Source organism: Trichomonas vaginalis, chromosome II (genome assembly GCF_026262505.1).
Source record: "Trichomonas vaginalis G3 chromosome II, whole genome shotgun sequence".
NCBI classification, from domain to species: domain Eukaryota; phylum Parabasalia; order Trichomonadida; family Trichomonadidae; genus Trichomonas; species Trichomonas vaginalis.
Window position 1 is genome coordinate 16,956,847 of NC_067204.1, and position 20,067 is coordinate 16,976,913.

At 30.8% G+C, this 20,067-nt stretch overlaps 5 protein-coding genes and 3 pseudogenes across 8 annotated transcripts, besides 3 other annotated features; 4 read left to right on the forward strand and 4 right to left on the reverse strand.

Annotated features, from left to right (window-relative positions):
* Window positions 1-15,320: part of a mobile genetic element that runs on past the window's edge.
* Window positions 176-5,407: a mobile genetic element.
* TVAGG3_0558560 (MULE transposase domain-containing protein) lies at window positions 935-1,681 on the reverse strand (the record flags this gene model as incomplete). Its single annotated transcript, XM_051238418.1, has 1 exon — window positions 935-1,681. The coding sequence occupies one exon, from the start codon at window positions 1,679-1,681 to the stop codon at window positions 935-937; it is 747 nt and encodes a 248-aa protein (XP_051096242.1).
* TVAGG3_0558570 (organellar and viral DNA polymerase type B) lies at window positions 7,359-7,769 on the forward strand (the record flags this gene model as incomplete). The annotated part of the gene is made up of 1 exon (XM_051238419.1): window positions 7,359-7,769. One exon carries the CDS (start codon window positions 7,359-7,361, stop codon window positions 7,767-7,769), a length of 411 nt encoding a protein of 136 aa, XP_051096243.1.
* On the forward strand, window positions 7,858-8,685 carry TVAGG3_0558580 (KilA, N-terminal/APSES-type HTH, DNA-binding family; the record flags this gene model as incomplete). Its single annotated transcript, XM_051238420.1, has 1 exon — window positions 7,858-8,685. One exon carries the CDS (start codon window positions 7,858-7,860, stop codon window positions 8,683-8,685), a length of 828 nt encoding a protein of 275 aa, XP_051096244.1.
* TVAGG3_0558590 lies at window positions 9,154-9,627 on the reverse strand (annotated as a pseudogene). The gene has a single exon. A coding segment is annotated over exon 1 (474 nt).
* TVAGG3_0558600 lies at window positions 10,542-12,061 on the forward strand (annotated as a pseudogene). Its single transcript has one exon. A coding segment is annotated over exon 1 (1,520 nt).
* On the reverse strand, window positions 14,189-15,035 carry TVAGG3_0558610 (annotated as a pseudogene). The gene has a single exon. A coding segment is annotated over exon 1 (847 nt).
* Window positions 15,060-15,320, reverse strand: TVAGG3_0558620 (uncharacterized protein; the record flags this gene model as incomplete). The annotated part of the gene is made up of 1 exon (XM_001322387.2): window positions 15,060-15,320. One exon carries the CDS (start codon window positions 15,318-15,320, stop codon window positions 15,060-15,062), a length of 261 nt encoding a protein of 86 aa, XP_001322422.2.
* A 47-nt stretch (window positions 15,321-15,367) lies between these two features.
* Window positions 15,368-15,402: a mobile genetic element.
* A 3,988-nt stretch (window positions 15,403-19,390) lies between these two features.
* Window positions 19,391-19,981, forward strand: TVAGG3_0558640 (NAD(P)H nitroreductase YDGI-related family; the record flags this gene model as incomplete). The annotated part of the gene is made up of 1 exon (XM_001306361.2): window positions 19,408-19,950. The coding sequence occupies one exon, from the start codon at window positions 19,408-19,410 to the stop codon at window positions 19,948-19,950; it is 543 nt and encodes a 180-aa protein (XP_001306362.1).
* Between the last annotated feature and the right edge of the window lie 86 nt (window positions 19,982-20,067).

Here is a 20,067-nt window from a genome sequence, read left to right on the forward strand (position 1 = left end):
CTTAAAATAAATTTAATTTTTTATAAAAAAAAATCACATTTAAAAGTACCTTTTTAGTAGCTCGAAATCCTGTTGGTGGATTTCGGGCGTACTTCAAAATTAGCTTTTCTTCTACATATGCAAGCTATATTTTAAATATGGGGCAAATCGGATCGGCGAAAGGAGTTTAGTTACCTTTTGGATAATTTTTTTTAATAAATATGTAAGAAAGATTGAAGAAAAAGTAAATTTACTTTAAGAAAATTCGTTTTACATGATGTAAGACCCATAACAACTATAAATATTCAATTATTTAAAATAAAAAAAGAAAAACAGATTAAATGTATCTCACATCAAAATCCATTGACCTAAGGATGTTAAGTTTCTGTTTTTAAAAGTTGATATTTTTTTTTAATTTTAAGAAAATTAATAGCATGTTATTAGACAATAGGAGTGTAATGATATTGACTAAACAGAAATGAGAGAATAGAGATATAATTTTGATAAGCAATATTGCGAACAAATTCTGAAGTAAAATCGCGATCAATAATTGAAAATTACGATCATGTACTGAAAAATGACGATCGAATTGAATGAATAGAATTATATCTAAGAAAAAATAAATTGTATTTAGAAGATGAACAAAGAAAGGTGTATGCTAAAAATCATTTAACAATAAATGGAAATAAAACGAAATTGTTAAAAGAAAAAAATGAAAATTGTTAAATAATATATTATTTTTTAGTCATAAGAATAAAAATATAGTAGTTATAAAAGGAATTAGACTTCATATATCAATTCTTTTTCTCTGTAGATGTGGAACGTTTGCTTTTCGATCTCTTTCGATGAACTTGAAAATATAAGTTATTATCGCTGAGAATCCTTTCCGAAATAGGAGCTTTACGTTTAGGAGGATTGTCGGATGAATTTTGTTTTTTATTGTTTGATTTTGTTGTTATGGAAGATTTTTTTTATTTTTTTCAGAATTTTGCTTGCTATTAACTGAAACTTGTTTTGACGGCCCAACAATAGCATTTGTAGTAGGAAGAATTCCCAATAACGAGCGCATTTTCGATAATTGTTTTTCAATATGATCAAGAAGGTCCAGCTTATGTTCTAGATTACTAGACATTTGATTTGTAGAAGGATGGTTTTGATTTTCTGGTTCTAAATCTGTAGAGTCTGCAATATTTGAATTTTCGGAGCGAATTGGAGCATCTGAACCTTGATTTGTATCGGCTTGCTCAAAATTAGTTTGAATTGGAGTGGATGAATTAAAATCTGGATGATTTAATGTTTCATTAAATAATGCCATAATTTTTTCTCTTTTTTCATTAATAAACTTAGTGATCATTGTATCTTTATCTGTTAGATCGATCGATTTGAGTATATCTGCATCATGAACTGGAATATTTTCGAACAATGAACTCGATTCTATGGAACCATATGGAGAAATCTCGTTCTGAGCCAAAGAAAGATCACTTACGTTGTATTGTTTGATAGAAAAAATTGTTTTCTCAAGTTCTTTTTGAAAGCAGTCAAGAATATAATTTTTGTAGCTATCAGTGATAACGGTTTTTATATGGCGCTCGATCTTCTGGTTATTTTTGATGGCGTTATATTTATCTAATTGGATTTGAGATATCTTCTTAATAGCTTCATAAATGTTTGGATGTTTTAACGAAGAAAATTCTGAATGCATACTCTCGAGGCAATCATTAGTGAATATTGCAGTTGCATTATTATATTGAGATATTAAATTGTAGTGCGGCAACCAAACTTTGTTGAAATAATCAATATAATCTTTGATCGAATCAACTTTATTTTGATTAATTATATGCATTGTAAGTACAAATTCTTCATGAGACATGAATGGAGTAATAGAATATAGCTTAAATAAAGAATTTTGTAAAGTATTGAAATTTTTTGTATAAAGTGCTACAAGTTTCCTGTGTAAAGCTTGTTTGAAATGAAATAGGCATCCAATTATACGGACTTTAGGGAAAATTTGTTGAAGTGCCTCTATCATTCCCTTTTCAAAATCACAATGAATTTGAATTAGCTTTGAAAATTGAATACCCTTGACAGTAAAAATATATTCAAATGCCTTCTTATAAGATTCAAATGTGCGGTTTTTCATGAATATAAATAAAAGTGGTAGATATTGATTTGTTGAAGGTTCACAAATCATAATTGTTAGCATCTGTCCTTTTTGAAAATGTTTTGGTGTAATTTTAAAAGTTCCATCGCAAAATAAATCTGTGGCTTCTTTTGCAAATTGAATTGCCTTCTCAAAACCAAAAAACATCGTCTCACAATTTGCTTGAAAATCATGGCCAATGAAAAACTGCTCGCCATTTATTAAACAAAAATTAGCAATTTCATCGTCTGTAATTTTTTCTCCAACAGAAAATTTTCTGGACTTATTATAAACTTCCCTGACCAATGAATCTTTAATTAATGGGTTTTCATCAGTACCAACAGCAAGTTCTGTCATAAATTTTTTAATCTGCTGAAAAGTGCCGTTGTCTTCAGAAAATTTTGCCATTGCCTTATTGTATATTTCTGTCAGAGTCATTGATTTATGAAGATCATTTTTTTCATTTTGTAACTTTTTAAATTGTCTGCATTCGGGTATATGTTCCTTTTGTAAATCTTCGGAAACTGAACTGTTCTCAATTTTAACTAAATAACGTGCTTGACAAGAATGATCGATGCAACGGTAGTAACGTTCAATATTATTTGAATTAATAATATTTGTATGATCATGCGAATAAAGCATATCTTTGCGAACAATTGTATCAGGATATTTTCCAGTAACTGCGGGAATATTTTTAACTGCAATATAACTAAAATATCTTCTGACAGCTTTAGATTCATTTTCGGCGTATTTAATATTAAAATATTGAAGAACTTGTTTGATTATATTCGTTTTTTCATCTCTCGATGTTGATTTTTGGTATTTATCAGATTGTTCCCTGATAAATATTTTATTTTCGTCTGTAAAGTTTGCTCTTTTTTGATTAAATATAGATGATTTTCCCATTAAAAAATGAAATGATGCAAAATTTACGAAAACCGTTCGAAAATTGAATCAAAAATGAAAAGTAATACTTAAATGAGAATTCTTTGAGATATTGGTCTTAGATTGAATGTAGCGTCATTCTTATATAGAATATATATTCATATCATCGGAAATATGATAAAAAGCATATAATAAATGTCAAAAAAGTGAACAAATAAGCAAAGATATTTTTTAAAAAACAATGAAAAGTAATACTTAAATGAGGAATTCTTTGAGATATTGGTCTTAGATTGAATGTAGCGTCATTCTTATATAGAATATATATTCATATCATCGGAAATATGATAAAAAGCATATAATAAATGTCAAAAAAGTGAACAAATAAGCAAAGATATTTTTTAAAAAACAATGAAAAGTAATACTTAAATGAGGAATTCTTTGAGATATTGGTCTTAGATTGAATGTAGCGTCACAAATTTCACAAATATAATTTACTATACAATTTTATTCATTTTTTTAAAATGGCTGACGACAGTCTGTATCAACTAACTCAACTAGTCAAGCATAATGATTATTCTTCGGATTCATTAAATCAACTTTATCAATGCATAAGTACAATGACAGAAAGATCAATTGGATGCTTGAATTGGGATAAATTTTTCAAAAAAATCACAGTGACTGATGAAGTTCTTTTACATTTTTTAGCATCCGTTTTAAACATTGAAAAGATATCAGAATGTTTCAAGGATTCTATTTTTTATCACAATATTAATCTTGAAAAATTCAGTAATTTAACTGAAACAGAACAACAAACAATTTTAAATTCCTACAAAGCGGATAAATTTACATATTACATAATGTGCTCACAAATTGTAAAATCAAACTGGAACAATTTATCCCAAACTTTAGTTAATATTGCAAATCAATATTTGCCATTTTTAGATGAAGAAAAGCAAATATATATATTTACTGAAATAACTGGCAATTATCAAAATTTTGAAATTTCAGTTGCAAACTTGTTACTTTTTTATGAAAACAATGAAGAAAAATTAAGCAACTGTTTTAATTTAACATTGTTCCAGCAAATTTATTCCAAAAATGGAATCGAGCAAATGATATTTTTTGCTGCAAATACAATTTGTTGCAATAACACTTCTATCAATTTTTACAATCTCCTTGAAATTGAAGAAATGAATCCATTTGATTTTTTTTATTTCTCAATTCAATATAAAGAGATATTAAATTGCGATGATTTTCCAAAAGTTACAGAAGTAATCACAGGTTTAATCTCAGCTTCAAATATTAATGCTATTATGCGAATTTGCCAAAAAATTTTGGATAAAATTACATTTTATAAATGTAATTATTGCCATATTACCTCAATATGGAATTTTATCACAAATGCAGCAATAATTCTTCCTGATGAAGATTTATTAATCAAATTATTAAAATTCATAGAAAAAACAGAAAAAGCAACAGATGAATTATTCGAACCGGAGAATGATTTGGGTTTCTATGAATATTTAAATTCGATTTTCTCAGATATTACATCTGCGAGAAATAAGCAATTTCTCTTGGAATTTCTAAATACCCATGAAGATGACTTCACTTATGATCAAACATTGTGAGGTCATTTTTGATCAACAAATTAATTGAAATTCCGATCAAAAAAAATTCACAAATTGGATCAAAAAAATCGAATCTCAAGTTAAAAATAAAAAATTTCTACATTTTTATCAAATTTAGATTTTTTTTTCAAATCATGCGAATTGATTGAATAATTGCATATTTTATACCATGCATCTAGAAGTATGTGTAATATTTTTGCTTTCATCAAGAAATTGTCGAATTTGATCTTAATTTTTTTTGAAAAATATACTTTTAGAAAAAGAAATAGTGATTGAATAGCTGCCCATGCTGTAAAAGGGTTATTTTTACAAGTAAAAAAATTGTTATTTTTCGAGCAAGTCGAGACTTTTTTACCATCTTATTTTTGAAAAATTTACGAAAAATTATATCTGAAAAAACGCTTCATTTTGATATCTTACAATGATAAAATACCAATGTTGCTGGGATATAATAGCTACACCTGGACATCTACTACATTAATGCGTATGACAGGTAAAGTTGATTTCAAAAGTATAGCCTGGAAAGATTACAATAAATCAACGATAATTCAAAAAAATTTCTTATAAGTTAACATAATAAAAATTTAATTTTTATATTGCTTGTATTATACTTAAGTATATAATATATTTAAATCTTAGAATGAAAATTCGGGACGCCCTAGCTATTCAATTTTCCCTTAGGACGCCCATAAACCTTTCAAAAATGTGATGTAAATATCACAATTTTGAGAAATTTACACTAGGACGCCTTAGGACGCCAACCCCCTTTTTTACCAAGTTCGTGTAGTTCTTGACGACAAACCGTTGACAAAGAAACGTTTAAGGTTAAGTCGAAACTATTATATCGTAGACTCTACGCAAGGTAATGGATATCTTATAAAAGCTACTGACGACTCTATTGCGTTTTACCCTCGACATAAATTAGTTGAAAGTAGTAATGGCAAACTTGCTGAAACCATTGACGAAGCAAAGCGAGGAGTGGTTATTGAAATACTTGGCTATAACATAAACGATGACACTTATAAAGTAAGATATGAAGGAGGCGTTGAAGATGTTATACCATCTAAGAACTTGAGAGAGTCAAAGTCAACACATCTGGGACCATTAGAGCGGGAGTACTGGAAAGACAAAAATAAGCCAGAAAGAATAAGAAAATTCTTCTAAACTTTTTCATTAGATGTAAATCAGACATGAATAAGAACAGTCATGATATCATTAATGGTACCATTTATTTTTGTCATAAATTTACACCAAAAATATATTTTAGGTGAAGAGGTGAGATCTCACCCGTTTTCTCACCTGTTTTCTCACCCTCACCGCTTAGCGGCTCAGATTGCTTTAGCTTTCTCGTGAATTTTCATGAATTTCCTTAAGATAGAAAAAATAAAGTTAGTTTTATTTTTATTTATTTTTTTTTTATTTTGTATAAAAGATATGATTTCAACAATCGGTACAACAACAATTCAAACTACAGCACCAAACTCGTTAGTTATGAATCCTACGTCAATGTTGATAGAGATGAAAAACTTTATTCCTTCTTCATATACTTTTGAAACAGAAATCCAGAAGATAAAGCAAGAACTTTTAACAAGTAATTTAGACTGTAGTGCGAAAGATGAAACAAATGAACAGTATCTTTATGACATGCAGGATATTATTGACCATTTGCCTAAACTACCTGAAGTTCAGCAGCAAAAACTAACTATTCCTGAATTCGACGAAATTGAAGTCAAAGCAACTGACTCAGTAGAAATAAAGAAATTCATACGTTAAGTAAATTATGAATTTCTTGGTTTTCATTGCAACCATAAAGTTATGGACAAAGATTGCGACATGGTTTATAAAAATATTTCTGACATATATAAATCGGTGGAGTTTAAGACATACGACAACTTTGTTTCATTAGTTGCTGAATGTGTTTGGGAAATAAGAGATAAAGATAGAAGAGACAAAGTATGGAACGAACAAATAAGACCCGCTATGTTTGAGATGAAGAGAGCAATTGACGCTTTAGTTGTTTTAGCTGGTAATGTTTCAATGTGTAACGCAAAAACGATGCCGCAATGTTCAAAATGTAAAGCAGCAATAAGAAAATATAACTACTCAGTCAAAGAGATATAAAGAATGCGAAACGACTATGCAGACTTAAAGAAAGAAGCAGAAAAGCCAGCAGAAGATAAAATGGATATGTTGACATTTCTTAATAAAAACTATCCAACAGCAGAAGATTTCCTTCTGTCTGACGTCAAGAAGAAATATAAAGAGACTTTCGGCACGATTAAAACATTCGATGTACTAAAAGAAGAAATTGAAGCTACGAAATTGTTTAGGATTTCAAATATACATCGTACAATTCATGTAAAACGCTTGTGAAAAATTAGGTGAAAAAAAGGTGAGATCTCACCTCTTCACCTAAAAATTATTTTTATTGAATTCAGCACAAAAATAATGAATTTTATTAGTTAGAAAAATAACGCTAATTTTATTTTTATTTATTTTTTTTTATTTTGTATGTAAAGACAGTAATGACAAACATTGAGTTTGAAACAGTTAGAAAGATAGACAATGACACCAAAGTGGTTAGAATAGGTGATTTAAACGTAAGATACTCAAAGAAATACAACAAATATTCTTTGTCAGACATTATATCTCCATCTGGAAAGAAAACAAACGACTGGGTTAGAAATGCTTCAACTCAGAAAATTTTGACAAGAAATCCTGAGCTTATGATATCAGTAGCATTTCATGGAACAAGAGCATATCTTATAGACAAAAGTCTTATACCAATAGTTTTGTTATGGTTAGACCCAGTTGTTGGATATAACTTCATAACATATGGTTCATTCGATACGGAACGTTGCAGTGAAGGCTTACTTTATATCGTTCAGAAACCGAAGGACTTCAACACAAAAAGATATAAGATAGGAAGGACATATAATATAACTCAAAGATATGACAGTACAGTCAATAGAGTCAAGGTTGTGTTTGTTAATGATATGAGAGCTGCTGAAACAGAACTGCTTGAAGTTTTTGAGAAAATGTATGGTGCTCCCACGAAAGGTAAAGAAACGTTTGAAGTAGATGAGATAGATAAAGCTATAAAATTATTTGACGAAGTTGCTGAAAAATACATGTAAAGCGTTTATTTTTGGTCTTTTGTGAAAGTCAGAAAATAAAGTTAGTTTTATTTTTATTTATTTTTTTATTTTGTATGTAAAGACAGTAATGTCAACATCAGAGAACACAACAACTGCTATCGTTCATGAAGCCATAAATGAAGAATACGAGTACATACAGTATAACAAACAGTTACGTCTCATTCGTTCAGTCAAAGATGACATGTACCAAATGCAAAGTATAATGAATGCTCTTCGTTCTACAAAGCAAGCATATCATTGGTTTGAAAACCAACAGACAAAAGAACTTTTAGAAGAATTTCCTCATATGATTGCTTCCCTCGGAAAACCGAGAGAAGAGATTCCGTATGAAAATCGCAAGAATTTGGCTCCTGGTTTGAAAGGTTATTATGTTCATAGACTTTTAGTAAACGCTGTAGCAATATGGGCTTCACCTCGTTATGCTTGTTATATTTTCATGATGTTAGATGAACTATATAAAGCAGAACGTGGAGAGATGGAAAAGAAACTTCAAGCAAAAGATGAAGTCATTGAATCCAAAGACAAAAGCATACAGAAAAGAATACCGCGTTCAGTACCAAAAGGAAAGGAAAAGAGTTATAAGTATATGATTTATACTGAAGAGTTGGAAAATGAAGAAGATAAAGATATGGTTATGTTACATTTAGTCAGAAGAAACAACAAGAGCTTTTATGACTTAGCTAAGATATATAAATCTGACAGAAACTGGTTCTATCGTGAAAACTTACCGATTTCAATGACACCGAATGAACAAATAAAGGAAATTGTCAAAAATACTCTTCCTCAAACACACTATGACATCAAAGGTTGCACAATACTTACATTCAAAGAAGACTTAACATTACTGAAGGAAAAAATAACAGAATATTTCGATAACTTCAAAGAGGAAGAATGAAGTCACGACAACATTAATGATGAAGTCACGACAACATTAACGAAGAGAGAATGAGGTGAGAAAACAGGTGAGAAAACGGGTGAGATCTCACCTCTTCACCTAAAATATATTTTTGTGCTATATTTACACTCATTTACGAAGAAGTCATGAATCCTACGTCAATTATGTTCGACACTGATAACATTAACGATAACATTAACGATAACATTAACGATAACATTAACGATAACATAAACGATAACATAAATGCTCCATGTCAATTATGTTCGACACTGATAACATTAACGATAACATTAACGATAACATAAACGATAACATAAACGATAACATAAACGATAACATTCATTTTTGCATTAATCCTGCTGTGTTGTCAAAATGTCATGTTGTCATCATTTTTAAAAGAAGTTAATTAACCTGGTGACATGGTGACGTAGTGACACCATCAGTTATTCAAAAATATATTTTTGCTTAAATAGCTTCAGGGTCTATTTCTTCAACCATTTCACTTCCTTCGTCAATGTCAATAGAAGCTTCTTCAACCTTTGGTAAGAATTTCTGTATAACATCTTTGTTCGTTATTGTCTTCAGAGATGAAGGATAATATTTCACATTTGTTTCACCCTTCTTATATTCTTTCTATTCGGAAAGATTTAAAGCAATACTGAAGAAGTCAATATTAGAGTTCTTTATAACAGTATAATGAGTATCTTTGACATTCACGAAGAAACTCTTTTGTTTCAAAACTACTGCTAACTCTTGTGAAGTATAACGTTTGCGGTCAATGACGATAGCTAATGGTCTGACATACTGACCAAACTTAGATTCTTTCACAAACTTCTTGTTAAAGATAACATTAACATTTGAAGCATTATTGAACTCATTCTTGATGGCAGTAGCGAGAGCATTGTATGAAAAGAACTTGCAATCTTGCATGTGTTTCATTAAAATAAAAATATTAAATTATTTTGAAAAATAACTTAAAAAATCTAATCTAATTTTTTCAAAAAATATTTTTTTATTTCCTACTAAAGATGTATCGGAAGTTGTCTAAGTTAGAACACTCGGAAATAAAACAACTTCTTACAGAAGCTAACATAGATGTTGCAAAACATTACGCAACAAACAAAAAAGCACTCGCTGACTTCATTAAAGACTACAATGGTGCAATAAGTTATGATAGAATTCATGAGTTCATAAAGCCGCAACGCGGCGAGGACGAAGTCCATGCAAGAGCATTTCCTTTAAATGACGTTGCTATTGACTTATATCATAGACGTTCAGTACCTCATGAAGTAAGAAGAGAAATGTTTGACATAACAAATGCAAACGTTGGTGAAACAAGAAGAAGAGACGACACACTGAAACAACAGAGAAGAGAGATGTTTAAGAGCGCTATAGAACAAGTTCGCAAAGCTAACGATGTCATTCGTTCCATTGACGACAAACCAAAAGAAGGTGAGAGATGGTTAAAGAAAGATGAAGAGAATAGGAAGAGAAATGTGAAGTCAGGCAATAGACTCATTGACTTTAACATCGAAGCTTTAGATGAACCAAACAGAGACTACTTACACAAACATTTCGGTAAGGTTTTCATGAGACTCTTAGAGAAAATTAAAATAAACTCACAACAGAGATGGATGGTATGTTATAAACTTGGTGGAAAGTATGAATGTTCTACGTTAAACCTCAATAATATTGGAACATTACTACATCAGCTCTTGAAGGAGAACTTTATATCAGAGATAGAAGCAAATGCTGCAGGTATTGTTGAAATGCACTATGACTTCTTCTTGACAAACATAAAGAATCTTACCGAAATAAAGATGTATGATTTAACAGAATATGAAGGCTTAACGATGTCAGATGTAAAGAAAGGCAAACCAAAAAAGAGACCATATAGAGATGAAAGCACACTGACAAATGACCAGAAAGCCATTTTGGAAGCTCTTAAGCAAACAGGAAACCCAGCACTTATAGAAAGCTTTTGGAAAGATAATGGTGAAAAGAAGTTTTATAAGAAGAGAAGCGGTCAGTTCTGGAAGTATCTTTGCACATTACCTATAAATCTTGAACGCTACCAAATCTTCAATGAACTGAACAAAAGAACTGCAACACTTATGACAGAAGACAATTGTTCGTTTATGCTTGCATTCAGGCTGGAGTAAATGAAGAAACTATTGACCACATGAGAGAAGTCATTCGTGTTAGAGACTTTCCTCAAAGTAAAGTACAAGAAATTTCTGACGCAACAGGTATAGCATTTAATGTTACCATTGGTTATTTCAATGACTCAAGACATAATGAAATAAAGAGATACATACCAAAAGAATGTGAAACTGTTCGAACTATTGACTTACTTCTTGTTGAAGACCACTACATGCTAAATGAAAGATTACCAATGACAACATATTTCATTCGCAACTATATAGAAATCTTGAAGGAGTGTGGTGGAATGAACATTGAGAAACAAATGAAGATTTATACAAAGAGAGAAGATAAATATGTAGTTCGTTATGATAGAACAACACCGTTATGGGATGTTATGAAAACATTGTGGGAGTGCAAATATTTCGAACCTATTTCTTATGGAGAACTTTTCACATATACGACTGACTTATATAAACAGAACCTTGCACCATTTAAAGATTTGACATATGCTCCAAAGTATTGTGTACAACTGAAGAAGAAAGCCGAGTCAAAAGAAGTAAATAAAAATAAGTGCAAGTTCATTCCTGAGCACGTTTTCTTTGCTGACTTTGAGTGTAGTACCGATGGCTTTCATAAAGCTTTTAACATCTGTTATGACAGTGAAGATGGTTCAGTGAGTGAAAGCATTTGGGGTCAGAACTGTGCAACAGAATTTTTGGAACGACTTCCTGACAAGAGTTTAATATATTTCCATAACCTCAGTTATGATATAAACTTCATCTTAAGACACATGACAGAAGTGAAAGGAACTCCCATCATTAAAGGTTCACGAACAATGCAAATAACTGGCTTATATAAAGGAAGGGCAATTATTATAAAAGACTCTTACAGTGTTATAAATAAGAAGCTTAAACTATTTCCTGCTATGTTTAACTTACAAACAGGACCGAAAGAAGTATTTCCATACAACTACTACAGCAGTGTTTTGTTAGCAAATGACAACAGAACTGGTGTCATTTCTGAAGCATGTAAGTTTATCCGGGATGCAGATACATTCATGAAAAACATAGATTCCATCAAAGGTTGCAGAATAGATGAAACCACTTCGACTTAGAAAAGTATAGCACATTTTATTGCAAACAAGATGTAAGAATTTTAAGAGAAGGTTTTGTTAAGTTCCGCAATGACATATTGAAAGAATTTGATTTAAACGTTTATGACTACGTTAGTATTTGTTCAATTGCTAACAAATTGTTTGAGAACAGAGTGTACTTCCCGAATGGAAATTTATATGACCTCTCAAATAAACCAAGAGAATTTATTTCACGCTGTATTCAAGGTGGAAGATGTATGCTGTCAGATAACATGAAACAAAAGAGCGAAAAGAAACTCATTGCTGACTTCGACGCTGTTTCATTATATCCATCAGCTATAGCAAGACTTTATACTTTAGAAGGTATTCCAAAGGTTATGAAGAAAGAAATGTTAAGCACAGAGTATCTCATGAGACATTTATTCGATGACGACCAAAAGGAACCCATTGGTGAAAAGTTTATGTCTGGCTTCTTTGTTCTCATTAAGATAACAGAGATTGGAATACATAGACACTTTCCTTTAATAGTTTGTGACCCTGAACTAAATCCAGAACTTAACGTTCCCAGAAGTTCAAACACTTGCTGTTTAATGTATGTTGACCATATAACATTACAAGACCTCATAAAATATCAAGGTGTCAAATGTGAAGTGTTGCAAGGATACTATTACGATGGAAACAGAGATATTAGAATAAGAGATGAAGTAAAGAAGTTGTTTGAGTTAAGGTTAAAGTATAAGAAAGAAGGAAATCCTTTGCAAGAAAATATAAAGCTCATTCTGAACAGTATTTATGGCAAAACTATTCTATCTCCTATTGAGTCAAAAATAACCATAGTAAATGACAAAGATGCTATAAGATATGCCATCAGAAACTACAACCATATAGTGAAGTTCGAAGGTTTGGATGGTTCAGATAAAACTATTTTCAAGCTAACGAAAAGCATTTGCAGACACTTTAACTTCTGTCCACTTGGTGTTAACATTCTGTCTATGTCGAAGAGAATAATGTGTGAAGTATTCTGTACTGCTGAAGATATGGGTCTTCAAATATTTTACCAGGACTGCGATAGCATGCATATTTTCAATGAAGACATACCACTGTTAGCTCAGGAATTTAAGAAGAGATACGGTAGAGAACTTATTGGTAAAACATTAGGTCAGTTCCATTCTGACTTCGCAGAAATAACACCTGGAAAACAAAGTTTAGCATACAAGTCAATATTTTGTGGAAAGAAGACTTACATAGACTTACTCACGAACGATTTAAATGAAGTTGCATTCCATGCACGTTGTAAAGGTGTAAAACAAGACGTTCTTGCTTTAACAGCTAATGAAATGTTTCCTGAAGCTATACAATGCTATTACAATGAAGATAAGAACATTCACATACCTGTTGGAACATATGACAAAGACTCTGAGTTCAGTTTAATGAAACTTTACAAAGCACTTCATGATGGTCAAGAGATTGGATTTGACTTATGTAAGTCTTCTAGTCCTTGCTTTGCTGAAAAGTTTAACTTCTCAATAACGACTAAAACAAGCTTTATTCGTAAGTTGAAGTTCTGAGGTCATTTATTTTTGTCAGCAATGAGGTCATTCGTGATAAAAATAATGAGGTCATATATTTTTGTCATTTATGTATAACCATTGTCTCTCTTAAACTTTGCAATAGACAGCTTTGTTCTTCTTCCTTCTACATCTGTAATGTTTATATAATCTTTGCTATACTGTCTTAAGACATTCATTCGTCTGTATTGAGTTCCCATGAAATAGTAAAAGACATCTTCACTTGGGACATAGTAGTAATTTTCTAGAGTAAATTTAGAGTATTGTATAATTTCAACAGCATCTTCAGGAAGAGTGTCTACAATGTCAAACCAATAGCCATTCGAACCAGAAATATTTCTCATGTTTTGTCTTCTCGACACCCACCTTAAGTTTGAGATATGAAAGTCTCCTCTGTCTCTGTTTATATGGTCTACTTCTCGAAGTCCTTCAGGATTCGGTATAAATTGATTTGCAACAATTTTATGCTTAAAGAGTTTATGTTTGTTTAAATAAACACAAATATAACCATCACCGTTGTCAAACTCACTTACAACTCTTTTGTTACTTATGCGCCTAATTGGATATGGGTACTCTGAAAAGATTTCATAGTCATTGTCATGTTCGAGTGTTTGCCAATGTCCTTCACCTTCCATGCCTTTCACTCAAATAAAAATTTTCAGAAAAAATAAAACTAGCGTAGATTTTACAATACTGCGATGGTAGAGTTTAAGAGTTGTGCTTCAATGTAGAGACAGTCCTTATGGTCTGGAGGTAAGAACACTGGGCAGTTATGGTCATGAGTGGAGAACATGTCTATCCAAAACTCACGATTGAAGCCAGTTAATTTATAGTATTTAGGGTTAGGAAGTGGTGAAGTTCTTGTATGACCAATGAACTCATTTTCAACTCCCTTACTTAAGTTTGAATATAATATAGCTTGCTTTCTATCCCAAATGCCAGGTGTTACAATCTTTGAAAATTCATTTTTCCTCGGAAGCATTGCATCATAATTGAAAACATTCTTGAAATCATCACTTGGTTCAGAGATTTGAAATCTTATACGTAATGGATTTTCTTTCTTTTTAGCACTTCATTGAATGGTGAGAATACAACAAACTGACAGTCATGAGTTCCATCTTCATTTTCATTAAATTCATAATGAAAGTCTATAAGTTGTGGCTGACTACCTTCTTCTTTCAGTTGTGCAAGAAACTCACGTAAAGGCTGTAAAGTTTGTACTTCAATGTTAAACTTTTTCTCGAACATTCATTAAATGAAATCATACATTGTTGCAATGTTGTATCGTCTTTAAAGTATTTGTATATGTGAATGTTTTGGGCGCTTAAAGACTGTTCGTCATTTTCTATCTCGACTTGAAGTATAAAGTCAACCTTTCTGAAAGCACGTGTTATATACATATTTGTTATGCCAATGTACTTCTCTTCATTTATGTTCACAATCCAGTCTGTTGGAAACTTAAACGTTACTCTGTTCCCCTTTATTTTGACGTCAGGGTTTTCACTACTGAACGCAACAGATAAAGGTATTTGTCTATACATTTAATTCGGATAAAAATAAACCATTTACTCTTTCTTTGCTTCAGCTTCTTTAGCTTTTGCTTCAGCTTCTTCTCTAGCTTTCTTCGCCAGTAGTCTTGGGTTCTTTTGTCTTCCAGCAGCTAATGCAGCAAGTTGTTTTTCACTAAGTTTTCTCTTTGGTCTCTCCGGCTTTTGTTCTTGTTTTTGTTCCTTAAGTTCGGATAAAATTTGCTCACGAATTTCTTTCTTCAATGCTTCAACATCTATGACCCCTTGGGTCTTGTCCGTAGGGCTTGTCTGAGTCATTTGACTGCAGATAAAAAAACAAAATTAAAACTTTAACCGATGTTGAAGCATCTCGTGAGGTGTGAGGAAGTTTCTCGACAGATCCTAAATAGATTATTGATCTAGTGTACAAATCCAATAAAAAGCCTATTTTTTTGGCTTTTTTGGTGCTCATTTTTTCGAAGATCTACATGAATATGGGGAAACCATCGGATTTTTTTGGTTAACCCACATCTTCATGTAGTCTGGACTATCTTTCCTCGAAGGACCTCTTTACGGGTGTAAAAACTCATAAAGTTCTCAAAAGATTCATTCTCGATCTCCATGCTGAAAGAATTTACAATAAAAAAGAGATCTACGCATCAAACTACAGCCATAAATGAACTGAACCCCTAAAGCTCAGCTCTTAGTTTATCAAAAACGTCGAAATCCTTCTCATTGCAATCAAATTTTCTCAATAACTCATAAGAAAAATCGAATTTTGATTAAGCCGATGTTATAGGTATCACAAATACTACAAACTTGAGCAATATCGAAATTGCCAGCAAAAGTTTGAAATTGCATTGCTCATATTTGTTTTGTAAACTAAAAATCTGCTTATATTATTCATTAATTTTTTATATATTATTCATATACTTTAATAAAAACAATACTATTTCACCTTAAAAATAAATTTCATAAGTCAATATTATTTTTTTGAAAATGTATCAATTTTCGATTAAAACAACATGAGAATAAAATTTACGCAAAATTATTTTAAAAAATGGTTTTAAAAATTTCCAATTGATTAAGAATAAGATTGCAAGAAGTTTTGAAGTTTAATTTTAAGAAAAAAAATTCGGATATTATTCATGGATCTAAGTAATCTGATATTTGAGTATCGGCACTATGCATAAAACATATATTTATAGTTTTTTTGGATTTTTATGATTTTAAATATATTCAAATTTGGCAATCCAATAGATTTTTAAAAAATAGGTAAATAAAAATAGATTACATATGCAGCAGATTTAGAACATGAAACAAATCTTATAGTGACCCAAAAAAAAATTCATGATCCAAAAAAGAAAAAAATTAGCTAAATGGAAATCAAACCTTGGCATAATGAACTACCCTTGGTGGTTCTATTTAATAGCTACTCCCAACGATAGGCGGTGTCCCCAGCTTTAGAGGGGTGGTAAAAGTAAGGAAAATCTGGGTATATAATAATATTTCTTTTCATATTTATCATTGTTTCATCACATTCTCTTTCTTTTCATATTTATCATTGTTTTATAACATTCTCTTACTTTTCATATTAATCATTGTTTTATGGAATTCTCTTTCTTTTCATATTTATCATTGTTTTATCTAATAATATTTCTTTTCATATTTAACATTGTTTTATGGAATTCTCTTTGCTTTCATATTTAACATTGTTTTATGGAATTCTCTTTCTTTTCATATTTATCATTGTTTTATGACATTCTCTCGATATTAATGAATGCCCTCTTTCTATTGCCATCGATGTTAAAGCAACAAACATTTTCAAATTCTTAGTTGAACATGGTGCTACAAATGACTAATAATTCTTTTTCTAACAACATTATTTTATATCGAAACAAGAATTGCTACGATTCTGACAAAATAACATTAAACATTAGAAATATATTTTTCTAGATCGAATCCGACCATAATTAAATTAGAATCTAAACACATTTTCCTACGTAAAGTCTCCCTATCGTTTTTCTGCCTCAATATTGAGTGAACCTCTATCAAAAATTTGAATAAGAGACTTTACAAAAGAAAAGGAGTTTAACATATTTTGGAATTCTTGCACAAAATTGAATTGAACACAAATTAATATTAATATAAATCGTATATGCATGAAATATTATCATTTTTAGCAAAAATTACAATTAAAATATGTATAAATCTGACTTTAATTCAAATTTATGACAACTGGTGTGAAGCATCATTGAAAAACAGCCTTTGAACATATGTATTAAGTGGCACGTCACAGAAGCCTAAAAACATACTTAATTTTCCCAGTTCATAATTTTATTTCTAAACAAATATAGTTACATACAAACATACATAAATTTTAATCGCATATCTAAGCATTTATAAAATAGCATAACAATTCTTTTCTGTTGAATAATTTCATGTATTTGATCATCATTAAGCTTGAACCTAAGAAGCAAATATTTAAAAAATTGGCGTAATAATATTCAAAATTTTTCAAAGAGGACATATTTTTAAAAGTCGAAATTTATCTTATTAATGAATTTAAATGAAAAGCATAATTATAAAACATTAAGATTGAACAGAGGACAGAAATTGTAAATTAATTGAACAAAATTGATGACATAAGAATACATAAGTTTGATATTCTTGCAAAGAAGCTGCATAACGTCACACAAAGAATGAGAACGTTTATTGGAGTCTTCAAATAAACATTAAAGAAAATAAAATTATAAAACAATAATATTTAAAAGAAATGAGTAATCTTTTCGGTAAAAAAAATTTCAACAAACTTGGCAGAATCGGGTATTCACATTATCTCTTCAGGGTTGGAAATTTTGCATTATTAATTTATTATATATAAACTGCTTGCCCTAAGGTGGATAATAGTCAAATTTTTTTACATTTTTAGTGAGCGGAACAGAGACACAACACGCTTTGAAATCACAAGATGCATGGCTTAAATGATTAGAGATCCAATAATATTGCATCTCTTTATGCTCAAACAGATCCTATTCTGAATTACCCGAAAATATTGCAACCGTTATGCATTGCTACCAAATTTCTCTACTGTCCACTTAACATACTCATGCTAAGAACTCCAAATTCTTCAATTATTTACTCTAAAAACTTATAAACGTTCATCCAAATCAAGCAGAATTTCTCCTCGAACAGACATTGCAGAAACTTACGAATAAGTAATTGTTAGTCATATCAAATGATGCTCCTTTTCAGCTACTTGTTTCTCTTATAATTGTTCTCATTAGTAAATCATAACTTTAACTTTTGGAGTTTTCTCCAAAAATAGATACTACCCATATATCCGAGCTACCTGGATGCTAGTTTTCTTATATCTCGGATAGTGTGAAAAATTTAATTATAATATCTCATAATTTCCATTTAATGAGTTATATCAAAAATCCACTCCGTCATTTCGATTTTTTAGGTCTTTCTGGACCTTGCTGCATTATTTATTTTTATCTATTTTGTTTTGTTGTTTCTAAATAAATTATTTAAGTTGGACGAAAGGTGGACAATAGTATTGAATATGAAAAGGTGGTTATTTTTGAGAGAACTCATTGAATTCCTTTCAATATTGTCCACCTTAGGGCAAGCAGTTTATATGTTGAAAAGATTTTCGCGTCACTTTTCTCCCTCTCAAAAAATTTAATTTTAAAAAAGCTAAATTTGATATTTAACAGCATCTGCATCCTCGATGCTGCTTAAGTTTTTTATTAATAAGAAGTTTTTCTTGTTTGATGATTGAAATTTGGCTCATTCGGGATGAACAAGCTGAAGCCCTAGCGGGCTTCAGCATTTTCTTCTTTGAAATGAGTTTGGTAGGGTAGGAGTGCTCGGAAATAGGAGGATTGTGAAAATGGATATAAATCATCTGTAAAATCTGGAAATAGATGAAGAATAGGGGACTCTATCATTTGGCCAGATTAGTCTCGTTTCTACAAGGATCAACGAATTTCCTCGGGTGAAAAAGTTTGTTGAGTTAGGCTGCCATGAAAAAGTAAAAATAAACTTTTGAAAAAATTGATATTGGCAAATTTGTTTCGAGTCTTTAGATGCTGTTAAATTATAAAATTTAGCTTTTTAAATTAAATTTTATTTGAGAGAAAAAAAACGTAACGCGAAATTTCTTTTTTTACCTTCTCTAAAAAGAATCAAAATTTTCGCGCTGACTTTTTATGTAAATTGAGCTTTGCTCAATTTACATAAAAAGTCAGCGCGAAAATTTGTAATTTATATTCTATGAAATAGACAATAAATATAACTTCATTATGAATGTCGCTCTTGAAATATCATTTATAGGATTTTCTAAATCGAATCGAATCCCTCATCAGATAATTATAAACGTGCGTCAGTCTGAAGTTCGATGGCACTTAATGCGTTAAAACATCGCCGCTCAATCAGAAGCTTCGATACAACAATGTCCATAACACCAGAGCAACGTAAGGAAATTGCCGACGCAGCTTTAAATTCCCCAACATTCATGAATAAGCAAGATATCGACTTAATGTGGATTACCGATCCACAATTGATCGAAAAGATCAGCACCGCTGCTTACGAAAGTCTTCCAAAAGAGAAGAAAGCACAGTTTGATATTCGTGTTGGCAAATATGATGTTAAGAATATTATCACTGGTGACTCAAAGGATATTATTCTTTTCATTAAGAACGAACGCGCTTCTGCTGTTACAGAAATGAACTGTGGCATTATTGCTATGGGTGCTATGGTTGCTGCTCAGGAATTCAATATCGACTCAATGATTCTCGGCTGCATTGCTCAAGAGAAGGTTGAACAGGTTTTGAATCTCCAGAAGGGCCAACTTGTCATTGGCCTTGCTCTTGGTTTCAGGAAGAAGAAGCCTGTTATCGATCCAAAGGAAATTGTTGGCAAAGTTACTTATATCGAATAAATCCATTTCGTTTATTCATAGTGTTTCTAAACTTTTGTTACCAATACATATTTTATCAAATGATAAATTATTTCTTCAATATTAGAATAAATATTTAGCAAATCATGCCAAAATCCT